At 50.9% G+C, this 19,310-nt stretch overlaps 1 protein-coding gene, 1 long non-coding RNA gene and 1 other non-coding gene across 4 annotated transcripts; 1 reads left to right on the forward strand and 2 right to left on the reverse strand.

Annotated features, from left to right (window-relative positions):
• Positions 1–6: 6 nt before the first annotated feature.
• Positions 7–13,399, reverse strand: KHDC4 (KH domain containing 4, pre-mRNA splicing factor). 2 transcript variants are annotated; one of them, XM_039380223.1, is made up of 11 exons: positions 13,342–13,399; positions 13,021–13,261; positions 11,142–11,264; positions 10,752–10,831; positions 8,621–8,673; positions 6,507–6,670; positions 4,894–5,105; positions 3,362–3,422; positions 2,590–2,647; positions 1,634–1,887; positions 7–536 (listed from the first exon to the last, which is right to left on the reverse strand). In XM_039380223.1, the coding sequence occupies exons 1-11, from the start codon at positions 13,395–13,397 to the stop codon at positions 372–374; spliced, it is 1,467 nt and encodes a 488-aa protein (XP_039236157.1). In that variant the 5' UTR covers positions 13,398–13,399; the 3' UTR covers positions 7–371. The 2 variants fall into 2 exon arrangements, with proteins under 2 accessions (XP_039236157.1, XP_039236155.1); XM_039380221.1 differs by having other exon boundaries at positions 11,142–11,270.
• LOC113994605 lies at positions 5,590–5,717 on the reverse strand. Its single transcript, XR_003543154.1, has one exon.
• A 1,508-nt stretch (positions 13,400–14,907) lies between the features above and the next one.
• Positions 14,908–16,508, forward strand: LOC120323060. The gene is made up of 2 exons (XR_005563152.1): positions 14,908–16,100; positions 16,144–16,508. It is a non-coding gene; the product is annotated as an uncharacterized LOC120323060 (long non-coding RNA).
• The last annotated feature ends 2,802 nt before the right edge of the window (positions 16,509–19,310 follow it).

Consider the following 19,310-nt stretch of genomic DNA (forward strand, 5'->3'; position numbering starts at 1 on the left):
CTGGGATGACTGTTCTGGTGTCCCCCTGTGCTGGGATGACTGTTCTGGTGTCCCCTGTTCTGGGATGACTGTTCTGGTGTCCCCCTGTTCTGGGATGACTGTTCTGGTCCCCCCTGTGCTGGGATGACTGTTCTGGTGTCCCCCTGTTCTGGTCCCCCCTGTGCTGGGATGACTGTTCTGGTCCCCCCTGTGCTGGGATGACTGTTCTGGTGTCCCCCTGTTCTGGTCCCCCCTGTGCTGGGATGACTGTTCTGGTCCCCCCCCATCCTGGGACTGCTGCCCTCTGCCAAAGGCCCTGCCAGGGAGGCTCAGCTGAGCCCAGCTCTGCCCAGCCCAGCTGTGGCTCTGGGGAATGCAGAGAATGGCTGATTTTATTCCACCTGGTATCCCAGCAGTCCCGACTCCCTCTCGTCGGGCAGCTCCTCGGTGAAGCGTCTCTTTTGGCCCTGGGGGTGGGTTTGCACCTGGGGCTGAGCACCAGTTGGCAGGCTGGTTTTTACTGGGGCAGCAGGGAGGAAAGGAGCACTCAGCGGGCTCTGGAGTGCACAAGGTGGAGACAAAACACAGGGAAAAAGGGAGATTAGGCACAGAAAGCATTCATTCAATGGGGGTTCATGCAGAGGGGCAGAACACAACCAGTCTGTCTTTGGGAAATGCAAAAGGAGGTGAAAGAAAAGTCACAGCTTAGAGATAAATCAAATATTTCATCTGCAGAATGGTCCCACCTCCAACTCATCCTCACCTGTAACTCAGACTCCTCCTAATCTGTAACTCAAACTCCTCCTAGTCTCTAACTCATCCTAATCTGTAACTCAAACTCCTCCTAGTCTCTAACTCATCCTAATCTGTAACTCAAACTCCTCCTAGTCTCTAACTCATCCTAATCTGTAACTCAGACTCATCCGAACCTATAACTCAAACTCCTCCTAACCTGTAACTCAAACTCATCCTAATCTTTAACTCAGACTCCTCCTAACCTGTAACTCAGACTCCTCCTAACCTGTAACTCAAACTCCTCCTAACCTGTAATTCAGACTCACCCTAATCTGTAACTCAAACTCATCCTAGTCTCTAACTCATCCTAACCTGTAACTCAGACTCATCCTAATCTCTGACTCATCCTAATCTCAGACTCATCCTAATCTCAGACTCATCCTAATCTCTGACTCATCCTAATCTCTGACTCATCCTAATCTCTGACTCCTCCTAACCTGTAACTCAGACTCATCCTAATCTCTAATTTATGCTAATCTCTAACTCAGACTCCTCCTAACCTGTAACCCAAACTCTCGTCCCCGGCACTGGATGAGCTTTAAGGTCCCTTCCAACCCAGACCAGTCTGGGATCCTCTGATCCTCCCCTGGCACCTTTATCCCTTCAGAGACACTCCCACTAAAGCAAACCCAGGTTCAAAACCCACTTCCCTTGCCTGAAGTCAGCCAGAATCCATCAGGGGCCTCCCAGCCTGGGCTGACACCTCCCAGAAACGAGCCCCCCCCCTGCCCTGAGAACACCCCTGATGTTCACAGGGCCTGTGTGGAGCACCCACCCCACCCCTGAGCTGCCAGCAGGCAGCCCTGGCAGAGCAACCCCAACCCCCGAGTGCCAAAGCCGAGGGGTGCCGGGGCAGTACCTGCGCGGTGCTGGCGGGAGGCTGGACCTGGGGGATGGGGTACTGCGTGGGCACGGGCGGCACGGCCGCGGGCAGCGCCGGCAGCACGCCGGGGGCCAGGGGCACGGCGGGGGGCACCAGGCCTGGCACCCCGTAGGGCGGCTGGACGGGCTGCTGGGGCGGGGGCACCACGGGGTACCCCGACTGGTACCCGTTGGAGGGGTAGTAGGACGGCTGGGACGGGACGCTGCTGATGGTGGCGGGCTGGGTGAAGCCTGGGAGGAGAGAAAGAGGGGGGAGAGGAGGGTCATCATTACATCAATCAGCCAGTTCAACTCATGCCTTAAGCCCCTAATGTGGGGTTTTTTATTTTTCTAATATTGGTAAGCCTTGTAAGTTTTATAAGTAGATTTTAAAAGCAGCAACCCCCCCCTCCTTTGTCCCTTGTCCCTTTCCCTTTCTCTCTAGCACCCTTGTTTACACATTCCTTAACCCTCTTACCCCATTCTATGCTCCCCATATCAATCCTACTCCTGAATCCAATAGAAATGTTTAGTCTTTTGTCAAGGCAAGGCCTAGATTGTTGGCAGAACAGCACATCAGGGCCTAAACCACAGAACACAGTCAAGAATTAGGAACTATGTACCCTTTGTGCTCTGATGCTGGTGAAAATGGGATGAACAGGGGGTCCCAAAATGCACCCCAGACTCATTTTCAGGGGGTGGACCCGGGGCAGTCCAGAGGAAAGGCCACAGGGTGGACACATCTGGGATTGGATGGCTGGTGTTATAAAATGTGACCTCTCAGGCACAGCCAGTGTGTGTCCTGTAACATCTCGGCCTTGGTAAATAAACCCTTTCTTATCTCACCCCTAATTAACTGCTCTGCAGATTTTTTCAGCATCTAAATTCCACGGCAACAAACAGCAAATGGAAAAGGGGCTGGGCTCTGAAAGCTGAACTGGTGCTGGGATTTACCTGCCAGGGGGACTGCAGTGGTTATCTGGTTCACAAAGCGGGAGTACTCGGCGTGAACCTGCACAGGATCCCCAGAGATCACACAATAAACATCTTATTTCCCAAATGAACCCCCCCAAACCTGGGAGTGTGTCCTGCTGACCACAGAACACGCCAGGCACAGGGACAGCAATAACCCAAACGTGGGCACCCACCCACCAACACCCCAGGGAACAGCCCCCGTTGGCCCCTCGGGGGTAGATCCCTGTAAAATATGGGATAACCTTTCCCAGGTTAAGAGAAGTGAAAAAATAAATCATCCCAATAAATTGCTACAGCAGAGACAAGATACTCTGAGAACCCAAAAGCTTCCATGTATTTTTGTCAAAGGACACTTTGTAGCCTACACTCAATTATCAACATTAACAGAATATTAACAGAAACCCCCAGGGTTTTACTCCATCTACATTCATGTCAGAAAAGTTTGAGAGAGAAACTCGTTTTGTGAGAGACTTTCCAGAATTTTTTTTTGGTGACACCAATCACTTCCTCTTTCCTGAAGCAGACAGTGCAGCTCTGGACAACATGGGAAGCTTTTTTCCCCCCCTAAAATTCCACTACTACAGCTCCATCCTGAGAAATGTTCATTGTCTGTACAAGAATTAAGGCAGCAGCTCTTGGAAGGGAAAACCCCTGAGCAAGTCAGACACACAGACATCAAAAGGAGCATTAAAAAATCACCCCCCAAAGCTCCACCAGGCTCTGAAAGCTCGTGGTTGTAAGAGCTACTCACCGTTTGCAAGAGGTTCTCACACAGCTTTTTAGCAGCTGCCAAACCTTCTGGCTTTGGGTGGCTGAAAGGACAGACAAAAGAAAGAACAAACACCTCATCAGCACAACTCTGTCAGATTTGGGAGCTCCCTCTTCCATCAGCAACCTGCTGTCAGACTCATCCCCTTAGGAAGAAACTCTGGTCTAAGAATTAGGGTTTCAAGAAGAAAACTTGGTCTGGTGGAAGGTGTCCCTGCAGGGACTGGATGAGCTTTAAGGTCCCTTCCAACCCACACCAGTCTGGGATTCTCTCATTCTACTCTGGCACCACAGGGTTGATTCTTTATCACTTTACAGACACCTCTATTAGAGCAAAATCGGGTTCAATCATCTTCACTGGCATGAAGGGAGTTGGAATGAAGGATTTCCCAACATTAAACCACATTGCTGGGTCAAGAACTGGCTGGAGGGCCAGGGAGTGCTGGGGATGGAGCTGCATCCAGGGGAATCTGGGCACTGGGGTGTCCCCAGGGGGATGGAGCTGCATCCAGGGGGGATCTGGGCACAGGGGGTGTCCCCAGGGGGATGGAGCTGCATCCAGGGGTATCTGGGCACTGGGGTGTCCCCCAGTTGGGCCCAGTCCTGCTCAGTGTCTCTGTTGATGATCGGGGTGAGGGGATCGAGTGAACCATCAGCAAACGTGCAGGGGACACCAAGCTGGGGGGTGGATCTGCTGGAAGGCAGGAGGGCTCTGCAGAGGGACCTGGACAGGCTGGATCCAGGGGCTGATTCCAACGGGATGAGGTTCAGCCAGGCCCAGGGGCACAACAACCCCCGGCAGCCCCCCGGGCTGGGCCAGAGTGGGAAGGGAGCTGGGATTTGGGATGGGCAGGAAGCTGAACAGGAGCCAGAGTGTGCCCAGGGGGCCAAGAGGGCCGATGGATCCTGGCCTGGCTCGGGATCAGGGGGCAGCAGGAGCAGGGCAGGGATTGTGCCCCTGGGAGGCCTCCCCTCGAGGGCCGTGTCCAGCTCTGGGCCCTCAGCTCAGGAAGGACATGGAGGGGCTGGAGCAGGGCCAGGGAAGAGCAGCCAGGCTGGGGAAGGGGCTGGAGCACAATTCCCGTGAGGAGAGGCTGAGGGAGCTGGGGGGGCTCAGCCTGGACAGGAGGAGGCTCAGGGGAGACCTCCCCACTCTGCACAACTCCCTGACAGGAGGGGGGGTCGGGCTCTGCTCCCAGGAACCAGCAGCAGGACAGGAGGGTCTCCAGCTGTGCCAGGGGAGGGTTAGGTTGGACATGAGGAAGGAATTCTTTCCAGAGAGAGTGACCTGACATTGGAATGGGCTGCCCAGGGAGGGGGTGGATTCTCCATCCCTGGAGGTGTTCAAGCCCAGAGTGGATGTGGCCTCAGTGCCACGGGCTGGGAACCACAGAGGGGTCGGATCAAAGGTTGGATTTGATGATCTCAGAGGGCTTTCCCAACCCAGCTGATCCTGAAATTCTGTGATCCCCCCCAGAACTGGCCCACTGGCTGTTTTCTGGGCCCCTCCCATACCTGATGTAGATGTACATGGGCTCAAAGGCCTCTCTGCCCGAGGCTGGCTCGATGCACCCCGAGCCCTTCCCTCGCAGGAACACCTTGGCCCCCGTCTCCACCTGGATGTGCTGCAGGTACGAGCAGCCCGGCCCCTCCACCTTCTCCTTCACGTTGAAGGTGGGCACGGCGTGTTCCAGCCCCACAAACAGCTTGTCCTGCACGTAGTGCATCTGCAAAGGAGCGGGGAGAGCTGATTATTGCACTCGGAATTAGGAAATGAGGGCAGAAGTCTCCTGCCTGCTGACAGCAGAGCTCGGTGTGAGATGGCACAGGGAGCCCTGTGACAGGAGAGGGCAGTGTGAGATGGCACAGGGAGCCCTGTGACAGGAGAGGTTGGTGTGAGATGGCACAGGGAGCCCTGTGACAGGAGAGGTCGGTGTGAGATGGCACAGGGAGCCCTGTGACAGGAGAGGTCGGTGTGAGATGGCACAGGGAGCCCTGTGACAGGAGAGGTCGGTGTGAGATGGCACAGGGAGCCCTGTGACAGGAGAGGGCAGTGTGAGATGGCACAGGGAGCCCTGTGACAGGAGAGGGCAGTGTGAGATGGCACAGGGAGCCCTGTGACAGGAGAGGTCAGTGTGAGATGGCACAGGGAGCCCTGTGACAGGAGAGGTCGGTGTGAGATGGCACAGGGAGCCCTGTGACAGGAGAGGTCGGTGTGAGATGGCACAGTGAGCCCTGGGCTGCTCTGGGGCAGGACTGCTCTCACCATCCCTTTGCTTTTAGGAGGCCAGTGTCCCCTGAGTCTCACTCTCCAGACTCAGTCTCTTTAGTCCTCCAGCACATGACACGTGTACTTTGGAACAGCCAAACCTCGGCCCCAGAGCCATTCCATGAATCCCATCCCAGTGGAACAGCCAAACCTTGTCCCCAGTGCCATTCCATGAATCCCACCCCAATGGAACAGCCAAATCCCGTCCCCAGAGCCATTCCATGAATCCCATCCCAGTGGAACAGCCAAACCTTGGCCCCAGAGCCATTCCATGAATCCCATCCCAGTGGAACAGCCAAACCTTGTCCCCAGAGCCATTCCATGAATCCCACCCCAATGGAACAGCCAAACCTTGTCCCCAGAGCCATTCCATGAATCCCACCCCAACCCTTGTCCCCAGAGCCATTCCATGAATGTCACCCCAAATCCCGTCCCCAGAGCCATTCCATGACTCCCAACCCTTGTCCCCAGAGCCATTCCATGAATCCCACCCAAACCCTGTCCCCAGAGCCATTCCATGACTCCCACCCCAACCCTTTTCCCCAGAGCCATTCCGTGACTCCCACCCCAACCCCTGTCCCCGGTGCCATTCCATGACTCCCAACCCTTGTCCCCAGAGCCATTCCATGAATCCCACCCCAACCCCTGTCCCCATTGCCATTCCCTGACTCCCAACCCCTGTCCCCGGTGCCATTCCCTGACTCCCAACCCCTGTCCCCAGAGCCATTCCCTGACTCCCACCCCAAACCCTGTCCCTGGTGCCATTCCCTGACTCCCAACCCCTGTCCCCGGTGCCATTCCCTGACTCCCAACCCCTGTCCCCGGTGCCATTCCCTGACTCCCACCCCAGGACACTGACCCCGGACTGGAAGGGCGGTTTCTGCCCCACGGCCGGGCTCAGGGGGGTGATGGGGGCTGGCTGGTGGTACACGGTGACCGTGGCCCCGTTGAAGGTGGGGCTGGAGCCCGTGGCTGCTTTCACCACCCCGTTGGTGATGATCTCCTTGATCCTGTTCACGGCTCCTGAGGGACACAAAAGGAAATTCATTCCCATTTTCCAGCTCAACCCAACCGGGACACAACTGGGTTGTTTTCCATGTTCTGGGACAGGGGGACAGGCAGCAGGGGTTCATCTTCCAGTAGGGCTCAAGATTGGGAACCTGGTGTGGGATCACCCAGGATGGCACCACCCAGGATGGCACCACCCAGGATGGCCCCAAGCCACCCCGGGGGAGCAGCTGGAGCTCTGGAAGGGGGCTGAAGTTGGATGTTTGGAAAAGGTCCTTCCCCCAGGTGGTCAGACCCTGGGAATGCTCCCCAGGGCAGCGGGCACGGCCCCAGGGCTGCCAGGGCTCCAGGAGGGTTGGGACAACACCCCCAGGGCCAGGGGGGACTGCTGGGGTCTGGGCAGGGCCAGGGGCTGCAATCCATGATCCCTGAGAGTCCCTTCCAACTCGGGATTGTTTCTGTGGAACATCAGGGTTCCCTGGCCACTCCCACCCTGACAAAGCCTGGTCTAAGGTTTTAGGACAAACACCAACGTTATGGGACAAACACCAACGTTTTAGGACAAACACCAACGTTATGGGACAAACACCAACGTTTTAGGACAAACACCAACGTTTTAGGACAAACACCAACGTTTTAGGACAAACACCAACGTTATGGGACAAACACCAACGTTATGGGACAAACACCAACGTTTTGGGACAAACACCAACGTTTTAGGACAAACACCAACGTTTTAGGACAAACACCAACGTTTTAGGACAAACACCAACGTTTTAGGACAAACATCAACGTTTTAGGACAAACATCAAGGTTCTAGGTCCTGCAGTGGGGGAGGAACAATCCCAGGCACCGGCACAGGCTGGGAAGCAGCTCTGCAGGGAAGGCCCTGGGGGTCTCAACGAGCTGTTGTGTGTCCTGGGGGGCATCAGGAAGAGAATTCCCAGCAGGTCAGGGAGTGATCCTGCCCCTCTGCCCAGCCCTGGGGAGGCACAGCTGGAGTGTGGGGCCAGTTCCCCTCAGGACAGGAGGGATGTGGAGCTCCTGGAGCGGGTCCAGGGGAGGTTGTGAGGATGCTGAAGGGGCTGGAGCATCTCTGTGACCAGGGGACACCGAGAGGGGACCTCCCCAGGGCGTGTCAGTGCCTGCAGGGATGGACCAGGCTCTGCTCGGGGCTGCCCAAAAACAGGACACAAAACTGATGCCCAGAAGTTCCACCTGGGCACGAGGAAGAACTTCCCTGGGCAGTGCCCCAGGGCTGAACAGGCTGCCCAGTGTCCCTCCCTGCAGATATTCCAGAGCCTCCTGGACACATCCCACGTGCTCTGGGATGATCCTGAGCAGGGAGGTGGGACCAGGTGACCCCGAGGTCCATCCTGACCTGCCCCATCCCGGGATTCCCAGGGAATTGTTGCCTCCATCTCTCCTGCTCCTGCAGGGAGCTCCTGGTCTGAGGGAGAGCTGAGTTGGGGCTGGAGAAGGGGGTGGAAGGAGATGATTCCAGAGCCACCTGGACACATCCCACGTGCTCTGGGATATTTCTGAGCAGGGTGGTGGGACCAGGTGACCCCCTGAGGTCCCTCCCAACCTGCCCCATCCTGGGATTCCCAGGGAATTGTTGCCTCCAAGGAGATGATTCCAGAGCCACCTGGACACATCCCTCGTGCCAGGGGGACGATCCTGCCTGGTGACCCAGTGTGGTCCCTTCTTGTCACTCTGTCCTGCTCCAGTGGGATCTGGGGGTTATCCATGAGATCACCACTCCCCCCACCTTCCCTGGGGTGTCTCCAAGGTTTCCTGCCGGATGCAGCAGGAGGGACCTTGGGAATTTCTGGGCAGACCTTCCCAGCAGTGTTTAACCACAGCCTGTTATCAACCCCGAGACATTCCCAGCACAAACCCAAGGCCGCTCCCACAGCCCCTTTTCCCAACTAAACCAGGAAAACAGGAATGTCTGGCACTTACTGTCCACCAGCTCCCGCGTCTGCCCCTGCACGTGGAGATACAAGGGACGATCCCTGGGGAGGGAATGTCAGATATCCCGTTAAACCCACGGACAACACACAGAATGGGGTCAGTTTAGGGGCTCAGTTTAACTTCACAGCAAGGCTGCCACGAAGATCTACTCAAATAAGGGAATGCAAGTCCCTGGAGTATCACAGGGCTCAGGAAACACGGAAAAAATATGTTTATGGGATGATTTATGGAAGTTGTATCACTAGAAACCTGAATTTCTTTGGGCACGGGAGGTGAATGAACTAAAAGCAGCGAGAAATGTGGATTTGGGAAGGAGTTGAGCAGAGTGGGATCTGTCTGTGGTGGTTGGTGTGGCTGGGATTTCAAACAGTGGGAGGCAGGTAGGGGAGAAGTTCCGGGGGCAGGAGCAGCAAAATGGCAAATCAGGAATGGTGGCAAATTAGGAAAAGTGGCAAATTATTACAAAAGTTGAATTAGGGACGATGGAAAACTATGAATTGTGGCAAAATGTGAATTGTGGCAAATAATGGATGGTGGCAAATAATGGATGGTGGCAAACTGAGAAAAATGGCAAAACGGGAAAAATGGCAAAATATGAAAAATGGTAACATGGGAAAAATGGTAAAACATGAATTGTGGCAAATTATGAACTGTGGAAAATAATGAATTATGGCAAAATATGAAAAATGCAAAAGTTAGGAACAGAGGTAAATTATGAACTGTAGAAAAACATGAATTGTAAAACATCATGAATTATGGCAAACTATTAATTAAGGCAAAATATGAATTATGGCAAAATATGAATTATTACAAATCATGACAAAAAGTAAATTATTGAAAAAGGCAAGTTATGAATAGTGGCAAAATAAGAATAATGGAAAATTATGAATTCTGGCAAATTATGAAAAAATGGCAAATTAGGAAATGTGGCAAATTATGAAAAATGGCAACATGGAAAAAATGGCAAAACATGAATAATGACAAATTAAGAACTGAGGAAAATAATGAATTATGGAAAATAATGAATTCTGGCAAAATATGAAAAATGCAGAAGTTAGGAATAGAGGTAAATTATGGACTGTAGAAAAACATGAATTGTGGAGAAACATGAATTATGGAAAATTATGAATTAAGGCAAAATATGAATTATGGCAAAATATAAATTATGGTAAAATATGAATGATTAAAAATCATGAAAAAAGCCAATTATTAAAAATGGCAAGTTATGAATAGTGGCAAATTATGAACTGTGGCAAAACAAGAATAGTGGGAAATTATGAATTATGACAAATTGTGAAAAGTGGCAAATTATGAAAAATGGCAAAATATGAAAAATGGCAAAATATGAACTGTGGAAAATAATGGATTATTGCAAAATATGAAAAATGGAAAGTTATGAAGAAAGGAAAATTATGAATTGTAGAAAAACAAGAATTGGGGAAAAACATGATTTATGGCAAATTATGAATTGCCTAAAATTATGAAAAAATGTAAATTATGAAAAAAGGCAAATTATGAATTGTGGCAACTTATGAAAAGTGATGAATTATGAAAAATGGCAAAATATGAAAAATGGCAAATTAAAAATTGTGGTAAATGATGAATTATGACATTATTTGTGGAAATGATGAATTATGACAAAATATGAATTGTGGCAAATTATGAATCGTGGTAAATTATTATTTGTGGTAAAAATATGAATTGTGGCAAAAATATGAATTGTGGCAAAAATATGAATTGTGGCAAATTATGAATTGTGGCAAATTATGAATTGTGGCAAAAATATGAATTGTGGCAAAAATATGAATTGTGGCAAATTATGAATTGTGGCAAATTATGAATTGTGGCAAAATATGAAAAATGGCAAATTACAAATTGTGGCAAATTATGAATTATGACATTATTTGTGGCAAATGATGAATTATGACAAAATATGAATTATGGCAAATTATTATTTGTGGCAAAAATATGAATTGTGGCAAAAATATGAATTGTGACATTATTATTTGTGGCAAATGATGAGCAAAACTGCTCATGGAGGACAAACCAAACAGGAGCCTCAGCAATTTCCCTCCCAAGGAGAATAAAAATCAGAACCCCAAAGAAAAGAGCTACAAACCCAGGTCCCACTTTTGCTTTCTCCTCTGCAGTCATGAACCTGCCCCGGGTGGACACGGCGGCTCCGCTCAGGCGACTGATCTGCAAGGAGATGGAAACCCGGGGATCTGTGACCAACCATCAACAGAGCACCCACCAAACACCCACATTCAGCCTGGGCTGCTGATTAAAAGCCCAAAGCCCTCAGTGAAGGGGTGGGAGAGCAGCTCTGACCTCACCAAACCACCTCCTGGGTGTCTCCGAAAACACAGCGGAACAACGACAGAACAGAACCTGCTGCAGGTTCCTTCCACCCCACAGGTCAAACCTGACTCTGGGTTCATTTTATGGGTTCAGAAGGTAAAGATGTCACGTAACTTCAGCCCCAGCAGTGCTGCCGGGGCGCTCCTACCTCGTCCTGGGTCTGGCCCCGGGTCAGCAGGTTCCTGCAGGTGAGGGGCACGTCGTTGATCTCCACCTCGGCCACCACCAGGTCATCCTTGCTCTTGCTGGCGGCTGGGCCTTTCCCCAGAGCCTGCAGCTTCAACAGAGAACATTCCCAGGGTTGGAAAGCCACGGGGCAAGGAAGAGACCGGCCCCAGGGCTCGGGAGGGCCAAGGTCCTCCTCGTTTGGCCCTCTCCCAACGTCCTCCTCGCTCCCCCTTTCCAGGCGCTGAACCCCAAATCTTCACAGATGTGAACAGAAACCACGCGGTGTCTGCTCAGTCTGCCTCCTCACAACCCTGAGCCCAAACAAAGACACGTCATCTGCAGCACATCTGAACAGAATGATTCATGCTCCTGCTCTGGAAGGGGAGGGACAGATGCAGAACTGAGCTGGGGAGCTGCTGAACAGCAACCAGGGCATCTCCCACTTGGACTGGCAGCTCTGAGAGAGACCTGAGACTAAAGAACCATGAAGTTCATGTTTCCAGCTCCTTCTTACCTCAACTGCCTTTAAACACAGAGAGAATTTAGAGTTTCTGCTCAGGATCTGAACTCATCCACACTCCCCCCCTTTTTAAAAACGTAATATTTTGTGTCAGTATCGACATTCTAAGAAATAAAAAGCCAAAGAATCTCAGATTTAGGAAGAGTTGGGGGTTACCACAAAGACCTGGGAGCTTTTTTTTCAACGTGTGGAGTGAGTACAGCCTTCTAAATGCTCTGGAATGGATTTGGGGGGGTTACAAACATCAACCAAGACTCTATTTAAAAAAAAAAGAGAATTTTCCAGTAACCCCCAACCACTCAGCAAATATCACAGGAAGGCACAGCACTTAAAAAAGAGCCACAGGGCAGCTGTGGAGGGACTCCAGTGCACTGCACAGACATTAAATTGTACAGACATTAAATTGCTCCACTCCTTCCACTTTTTTATTAAGAAAACCTACATTCATTAATCTGCAGCTCCTTAATTTCCACCCCCTCCCAACCTGAAGTGTCACCAGAGTTTAATCACTCTGGGAAATGCCATCACTGAGCATTTCCTACCGACAGCAACGTGTGCAATAAAACCATATGCATGTTATAATTATATATGTTTTTACTGTATTAAATAATAAAGCCAATGTGCAGCAAAACTGCCAATCCCAAATGCAGGTTAATTCCTTGGTTAAGTGGTTCCCTCAGCACGGGGTGTCACCAGAGCTCGGGACAAAAAGAGGTGGAAGATTTGAGGCAGCAGCACCTGCCAAGTTTTCAAGGTCTCAAAGTGCCAGATTTTACTTCCAGTGCCCAAAGGAGACTTTAAAAAAAACAACAGAGCCAGAGGGACTTTTTATACAGGGCAAGGGGGGACGGTTTTAAACTGCCAGGTGAGATACTGGGAAGGAATTCCTCCTTGTGAGGTGGGGAGGGGCTGGGATGGAATTCCCAGAGAAGCTGTGGCTGCCCCTGGATCCCTGGAAGTGTCCGAGGCCACCCTGGAGCAACCTGGGCTAGCGGAAAGTATCCCTGGATGAGCTTTAAGGCCCTTTTCCAACCCAAATCAGGCTTTTCCATCAGCTCTGCTACCTGGAAAACCCTCCAGGAAAAACTCTCTAAGAGCGGGGCTGGACGATCCTCGCGGGGTCCCTTCCAGCTTCCAGCCCACAACATTCCGTCATCCCGGGGAAAAACTTTATCTCCCCAGAGGCGGCTTCCTAAAGCCTCACAAGGCCTGACCCCACAGCCGAAGAAAAAAATTAAAAGCGTGTTTCCCGAGTGATTTTGTCGCCCCCGACTCCACCGTTTCCCGACAAACGACGGTCTCCGGAGCCCGCCCGTGAGGCCCCCCCGGCCCCCCCCACCTTGTCGGCCGTGCTGGGCGCCGGCTTCAGCTTCCCCTTGGCCATCAGCATGGCGTTGATCTTCGCCGCCACGGCCGCGGCCGCATCCAGCGCTCCCGAGGGCGCCGCGGAGCCCTCGGAACCGGCCACGGCGGCGCCGCCATCGCCGCCCCCGCCGGCGAACGGCCGCCCGGGCAGCGGCGCCGTGCCGGGCAGCAGGAAGGTGGGAGCCGGGCCGGGCTGGTCCCACTTGCTGCGGCGCCTGGAAAAGAGGAGAGGAGGGTGAGGCGGTGCCCCCGCGGCGGCGGCGGGGCCGCCCCAGCCCGCCCGGCCGTGCCTCACCCGCCCGCGGCCCCCGCGTCCCGCTGCGCTCCGCCGCCCGCAGACATGGCCGACATGGCGCCCTCAGCGTCACTGCCGCCAGAGCCCGCCCCGCGCCGCCGCTTCCGGCGTCACCAGGGAGACCGCCGGGCACTTCCGGCCGTTGCCATGGAGATGGGCGGGGAACTTCCGGGTGATGCCAGGGAGATGGGCGGGCGCTTCCGGGTGTTGCCATGGAGACCGAGGGGGCCGGGAGGGGCCGGGGAGAGGGAGCGGGAGCGGGGGGTCGGGGGATGATGGAATTGTAGGAGCAGGGGTCGGGGGATGATGGAATTGTAGGAGCGGGGGGTCGGGGGATGATGGAATTGTAGGAGCGGGGGGTCGGGGGGTGGCTGAATCGGGGAGTCACGGAATGATGGGATCCTGGAATCGCAGGGGAATGGCGCAATAGAATCCTGGAATCACAGGATCATGGAATTATAGAACCGTAAAATCCTAGGATCGGGGAATTGTAGGATTGTGGAAACATGGAGTCAGAATCATGGAATCATAAGGTTGTGGAATTATAGAATTGTGGAATTATAGAATTGTGGAATTTTAGAATCATGGAATTATAGATTCATGGAATCATAGGATCATGGAATCATAGAATCATGGAATTATAGAATCATGGAATTATAGATTCATGGAATCATAGGATCATGGAATCATAGAATCATGGAATCATAGAATCATGGAATTATAGATTCATGGAATCATAGAATCATGGAATCATAGAATCATGGAATCATAGAATCCTGGAATCATAGGATCATGGAATCATAGAATCATGGAATTACAGAGTCATGGAATCACAGAATCATGGAATCATAGGATCATGGAATTATAGGATCACTGAATCACGGAATCACAGAATCATAAAATCATGGAATTACAGGCTCATTGAATCAGGGAATCATGGAATTATAGGCTCATTGAATCATAGAATCATGGAATCATAGAATCATGGCATAACAGAATCACGGAATCATGGAATCACAGAATTGTGGAACCACAGAATCCTGGAATCACAGAACCACAGAATTGTGCAATCACAGGATCATAAAATCATGGAATCATAGGATCATGGAGTTATAGAACCATAGAATCGTAAAATCATGGAAACACAGAATCATGGAGTCACGGAGTCATGGAATCACAGAATCATGGAGTCACAGAGTCATGGAATCACAGAATCATGGAATCACAGAATCATGGAGTCACAGAGTCATGGAATCATAGAATCATGGAATCTCAGAATCATGGAGTCACAGAGTCCTGGAACCATGGAATCATGGAATCACGGAATAATGGAGTCAGAGAATCACAGAATCACGGCATAACTGAATCACAGAATCGTGGGACCACAGAATCTTGGAATCGTGGAATCACAGAGTCATGGAATCATAGAATGATGGAATCACAGAATCATGGAATCATGGAATCACCCAATCATGGGATCATGGAACACAGAATCACGGAATCACAGAGTCATGGAATCACAGAGTCATGGAATTACAGAATCATGGGAAAATAGAATCACAGAATCACAGAATCGTGGAATCAGAATCATGGAATCATGGAACCATGGAATCATGGAAGCAGGGAATCACACAATAATGGAATCACAGGATCCTGGAATCACAGGATCATGGAATTACAGAATCACAAAATCATTCCATCATAGAATCACAGAATCGTAAAATCACGGAGTCATGGGATCATGGGATCACGGACTCACGGAATCACGGACTCACAAAGCCAGGGAACACTAATTCCTGTGTTTGCTAAAATGTAGAAATGTGAAAAGTTTTGATGCTTGGGGTGCTGGGTTTGTGGAATCCCACAAAAGCCAACTCACAAAATAAATAATCAACAATAAATAAATTAGCGATAATAAATAAATAATCATTAATAACTAATAATAATCCATGTCTCTCTTGAGTCATAACTATTGGCTTAAATTGGGAAAAAAAATCCAATTTTTGTGGGCAGCAAAGGGGTTGGAATGTTCCTTAAACATCACCCAGTCCCAGCTCCCTCTCTGTTATTCCCAGATCTATTATCCATGGCCATTTTCCCAAAACTTTCGGGAATCCTTCCCTTCCTTTTGCCCCAGCTGAAGTTTGGGTGGAGATGCCCGGTGTTCCCTCTTCAACTGCAACCAATGGTGCTGAGCCTTGGCAATTCCTAACAGCTTTAATTAACCTGTTGATTAGTTATTTGAATTACTCAGAGATGCCGTGTTGGGCCTTAAATCACTTTTTTTTTTTTTAGCAAAAGGTTGTTGCAAGCTCCTTCTGTGGGAAACCAGCTTGGGAAAAGCACCAAAACCCGGGAGTTTGGTTAAAAATGAACCTTGGTCTGCTTCGAGGAACGGAGATGAGGGAGGGGAAGGTGTGTGGTTGAACCCGGATATCTGGAACCCGGATTTGGGAAGGTGTGTGGTTGAACCCGGACATCTGGAACCGGGATTTGGGAAGGTGTGTGGTTGAACCCGGACATCTGGAACCTGGATTTGGGAAGGTGTGTGGTTGAACCCGGACATCTGGAACCGGGATTTGGGAAGGTGTGTGGTTGAACCCGGACATCTGGAACCCGGATTTGGGAAGGTGTGTGGTTGAACCTGGACATCTGGAACCCGGATTTGGGAAGGTGTGTGGTTGAACCTGGATATCTGGAACCGGGATTTGGGAAGGTGTGTGGTTGAACCCGGACATCTGGAACCCGGATTTGGGAAGGTGTGTGGTTGAACCTGGACATCTGGAACCGGGATTTGGGAAGGACTTTGGGCAGAAATCAGCAGAGAAAGGAGAAGGCCAACGAAGACTCAACACGTGCCATGGGAAGTCCCTTCTGAGACAAAAAGCTACGAAGAAGACTAAAGATATGAACTAATTATCAGAAAAGGCCAGTTGTCACCAATTAATGGCCAGGAGGAGGTGGAATACTAACTAATTAAAGGAATTCTGTGATTAAGAACCAGTGAACATTAATTTCTTCGTTTGCTGAAAATGTGTAAATAGGTAGAAAAATTACATCTCAAGGTCTGCGTGGGCTGGACTCTGAGAGTGTCACAAACATCTCTGGCCACAAATAAAGTCATGCTTTGCTTTCTAAAAAGAAATAAAACAGTGTTAGAGGGTTTTGTTTATCCCAACAATTTGGGAGTATTTGGGAACACCTTCATCTTTCCCAGACAGGGCTCTTTTCACCCGTGTCAGTGGTAAATGTGTGCAAGGGGACGTCTGAGCCTTGAAAATAAAGACTGGGGGCCTGATAAGAAGGTTTATCTTGGCCAGAGCACACAGCTGGGATCCATTCAGGGACAAGAAACTGGTTTTAGGAGGCTCGTGACCATAAAAAGATAATTTGAGGAGTGGGATGTTCCCCAAACGACCCCCAGAGACCCTCAAAAGCCCCCTACTCTGATGTAAATGAGCTCTGAGAAGTGATTTGAATATGAAAAATAATTCAGGGCAATATTTAGCAATGTGGGGTTTGGGAAATAGGATGAGTATGTATTAGTTACATAGATATAAATGAATATGTGAGATAGCTGGGGGGGGCTGCTTTCTCACATTATTTCTTTATTTGCACTGAAATAAAGAATTCCTCTTTTTAATACTGAAATTACAGCGTTAGAGTTTTATTTTTCAGCGTTTCTGTGACATCAGGCCGATGACAAACGTGCAGTGTCCAATATAAAAGCATTTTCATCACTGCCTGTTAATAACAAACCTTCTATTGTGCTGCACAAACGTGGCAATTCCGTACCCTTGGAATCAACCCCCGATATTCAGGAAAAAACCAGGGAATCCCGGAATGGTTTGGGTTGGAAGGGACCTTGAAGCCCATCCAGTTCTAACCCCCTGCCATGGGCAGGGACACCTCCCACTGTCCCAGGGTGCTCCAAGCCCTGCCCAACCCGGCCTTGGACACTTCCAGGGATGGGGCAGCCACAGCTTCTTGGGAAATCTCTTCCAGTCCCTCCCCACCCTCACAGGGAGGGGTTTTTCCCAATCTGAACCTCCTCTCTTTGCATTGGTACCCACTCCCCTTGTCCTGTCACCCCGGTTCCTGATGGACAGTCCCTCTCCAGCTTCCCTGGAGCCCCCTCAGACCCTGGAAGGTGCCCTGAGGTCTCCACACAACCTTCTCTTCTCCAGCTGAACATTCCCAGCTCTCCCAGCCCGTCTCCATGGGGGAAGCTGAAGAAAGTCAACCTTTATTTGCCTTCACCTGGAAGAGACCTGGACACACCTTCCCCAAGGGTTTGCTGGAGAGAGAGTTGGGGTTGAGGCTGGGAGAACTGGGATTGTTCAGCCTGGAGAAGGGAAGGCTCTGGGGTGACCCGACTGTGGCCTTCCAGGACCTGAAGGAGCCTCCAGGAAAGATGGAGAGGGACCATTTCCAAGAGTCTGGAGCGACAGGACAAGGGGGGCTGGGTTCAAATTGAAAGAGAGTAGGTTTGGATTAGATATCAGGAAAAAATTTAGATTAGATATTAGGAAAAAATCTTTACTGGGAGGGTGGTGAAGCCCTGGAACAGGTTGCCCAGGGAGGTTGTGGATGCCCCAACCCTGGAAGTGTTCAAAGCCAGGTTGGATGTAAATCCTTGAGCAACCTGGGACAGTGGGATGTGTCCCTGCCCGTGGCAGGGGGCTGGAACATGATGGTCTTCAAGGTCTCCTCCCAACCCATTCTATGATTCTGTGATTTTTTTTTAATGAATTTTGGGGGTTGATTTAAAGGGTATGAAATGACCTTGTTTGTGACAGTCTGTGGGTGATTTGTTTTTAGCAAACAGCGATGAAAATGCCTCCATATCAGACACTCCACGCTTGTGAATCACCCCGGTGAGAAGAGGACACTGCCCATCTCCTTCCAAACTTCAGCTGGGTCAAAAGGAAGTTACAGGTTTAGGCTTCAGTTTAGGAAAATGCTCTGCACTGGTGTGGCCTCACCTCCAGTTCTGGGGGCAGTTTTGGGCACCACAATATAAAAAAGATATTAAGCTGCCAGAGAGCATGCAAAGGAGGGCCACGGGGATGGGTTTTGTGGGTTTAAGCCCAGCTGGAGATTAAGCTCCACTCAGCAGCTCACTCAACCCCCCTCTGCCCCTCCCTCCTCCCTGCTGGGATGGGGAGGAGAATAAAAGTAAACCTTGTATGTTGAGACCAAAAGAGTCTAGTAATCGAAAATAGAGTAAAATACAGTAATAATGGTAAATAATAATAATAATGATAATAAGAGGGGAAAGAAACTAATTGATGCACGATGCAATTGCTCACCACCCCCAGACCGATGTCAAACCCCCCCTCCCAAATCCAGATCGGCCCCTCCCAGGTGACTCCCCCCAGTTTGTGGCCTGGGAATGGTGGTCTGTGGTGTGGAATATCCCTTTGGATAGTTCAGGTCACCTGTCCCAGCTCTGCTCCCTCCCAGCTCTGCCAGAGCAGGAGACAAAAAACAAAAGAGTCCTTGACTTGGGACAAACACGACTGAGCCAAAACCCAAACCATCCATGTGTTATCGACCCTGTTCTCCTCCCAAATCCCAAACACAGCACTGGAACAGCTCCTGGGCAGGAATTAACTGGTTCCCAGCTGAAACCAGGACAGGATCCAGCTCCGAAGGGTCTGGAGGGGCACTTGGCTTGTTCGGCTGGAGGAGGCTGAGGGGAGACCTCGGGGGCTGCAGCTCCAACCTCTGCTCTGTGTGAGCGGGGCCGGGGCCCGAGGCAGCAGCTGGAGCTGCGGTTTAGGAGGTTTAGGAGCTGTGAGGAGGTTTAGGTTGGATCTCAGCAAAAGGTTCTTCCCCCAGAGGGTGGTTGGGCACTGACCAGGCCCCCCAGGGCAGCGGGCACGGCCCCAAGGCTGCCAGTGCTCCAGGAGGGTTTGGACAATGCTCCGAGGGACGGGGTGGGATTGTTGGGGTGTCTGTGCAGG

Source organism: Pipra filicauda, unplaced genomic scaffold (assembly GCF_003945595.2).
Source record: "Pipra filicauda isolate LSUMZ 115617 unplaced genomic scaffold, ASM394559v2 scaffold1075_size67200_pilon, whole genome shotgun sequence".
Classification (NCBI taxonomy): domain Eukaryota; kingdom Metazoa; phylum Chordata; class Aves; order Passeriformes; family Pipridae; genus Pipra; species Pipra filicauda.

Bases quoted from the DNA above. Each gene is read 5' to 3' on its own strand.
- KHDC4 (XM_039380221.1), bottom strand. From the start codon at position 13,397: ATGTCGGCCATGTCTGCGGGCGGCGGAGCGCAGCGGGACGCGGGGGCC. The intron at 13,262-13,341 runs GTGAGGCACGGC...CCTCTTTTCCAG, and splicing joins GACGCGGGGGCCGCGGGCGG to GCGCCGCAGCAAGTGGGACC. The intron at 1,888-2,589 runs GTAAATCCCAGC...CTCTCCTCCCAG, and splicing joins CACTGCAGTCCCCCTGGCAG to GCTTCACCCAGCCCGCCACC.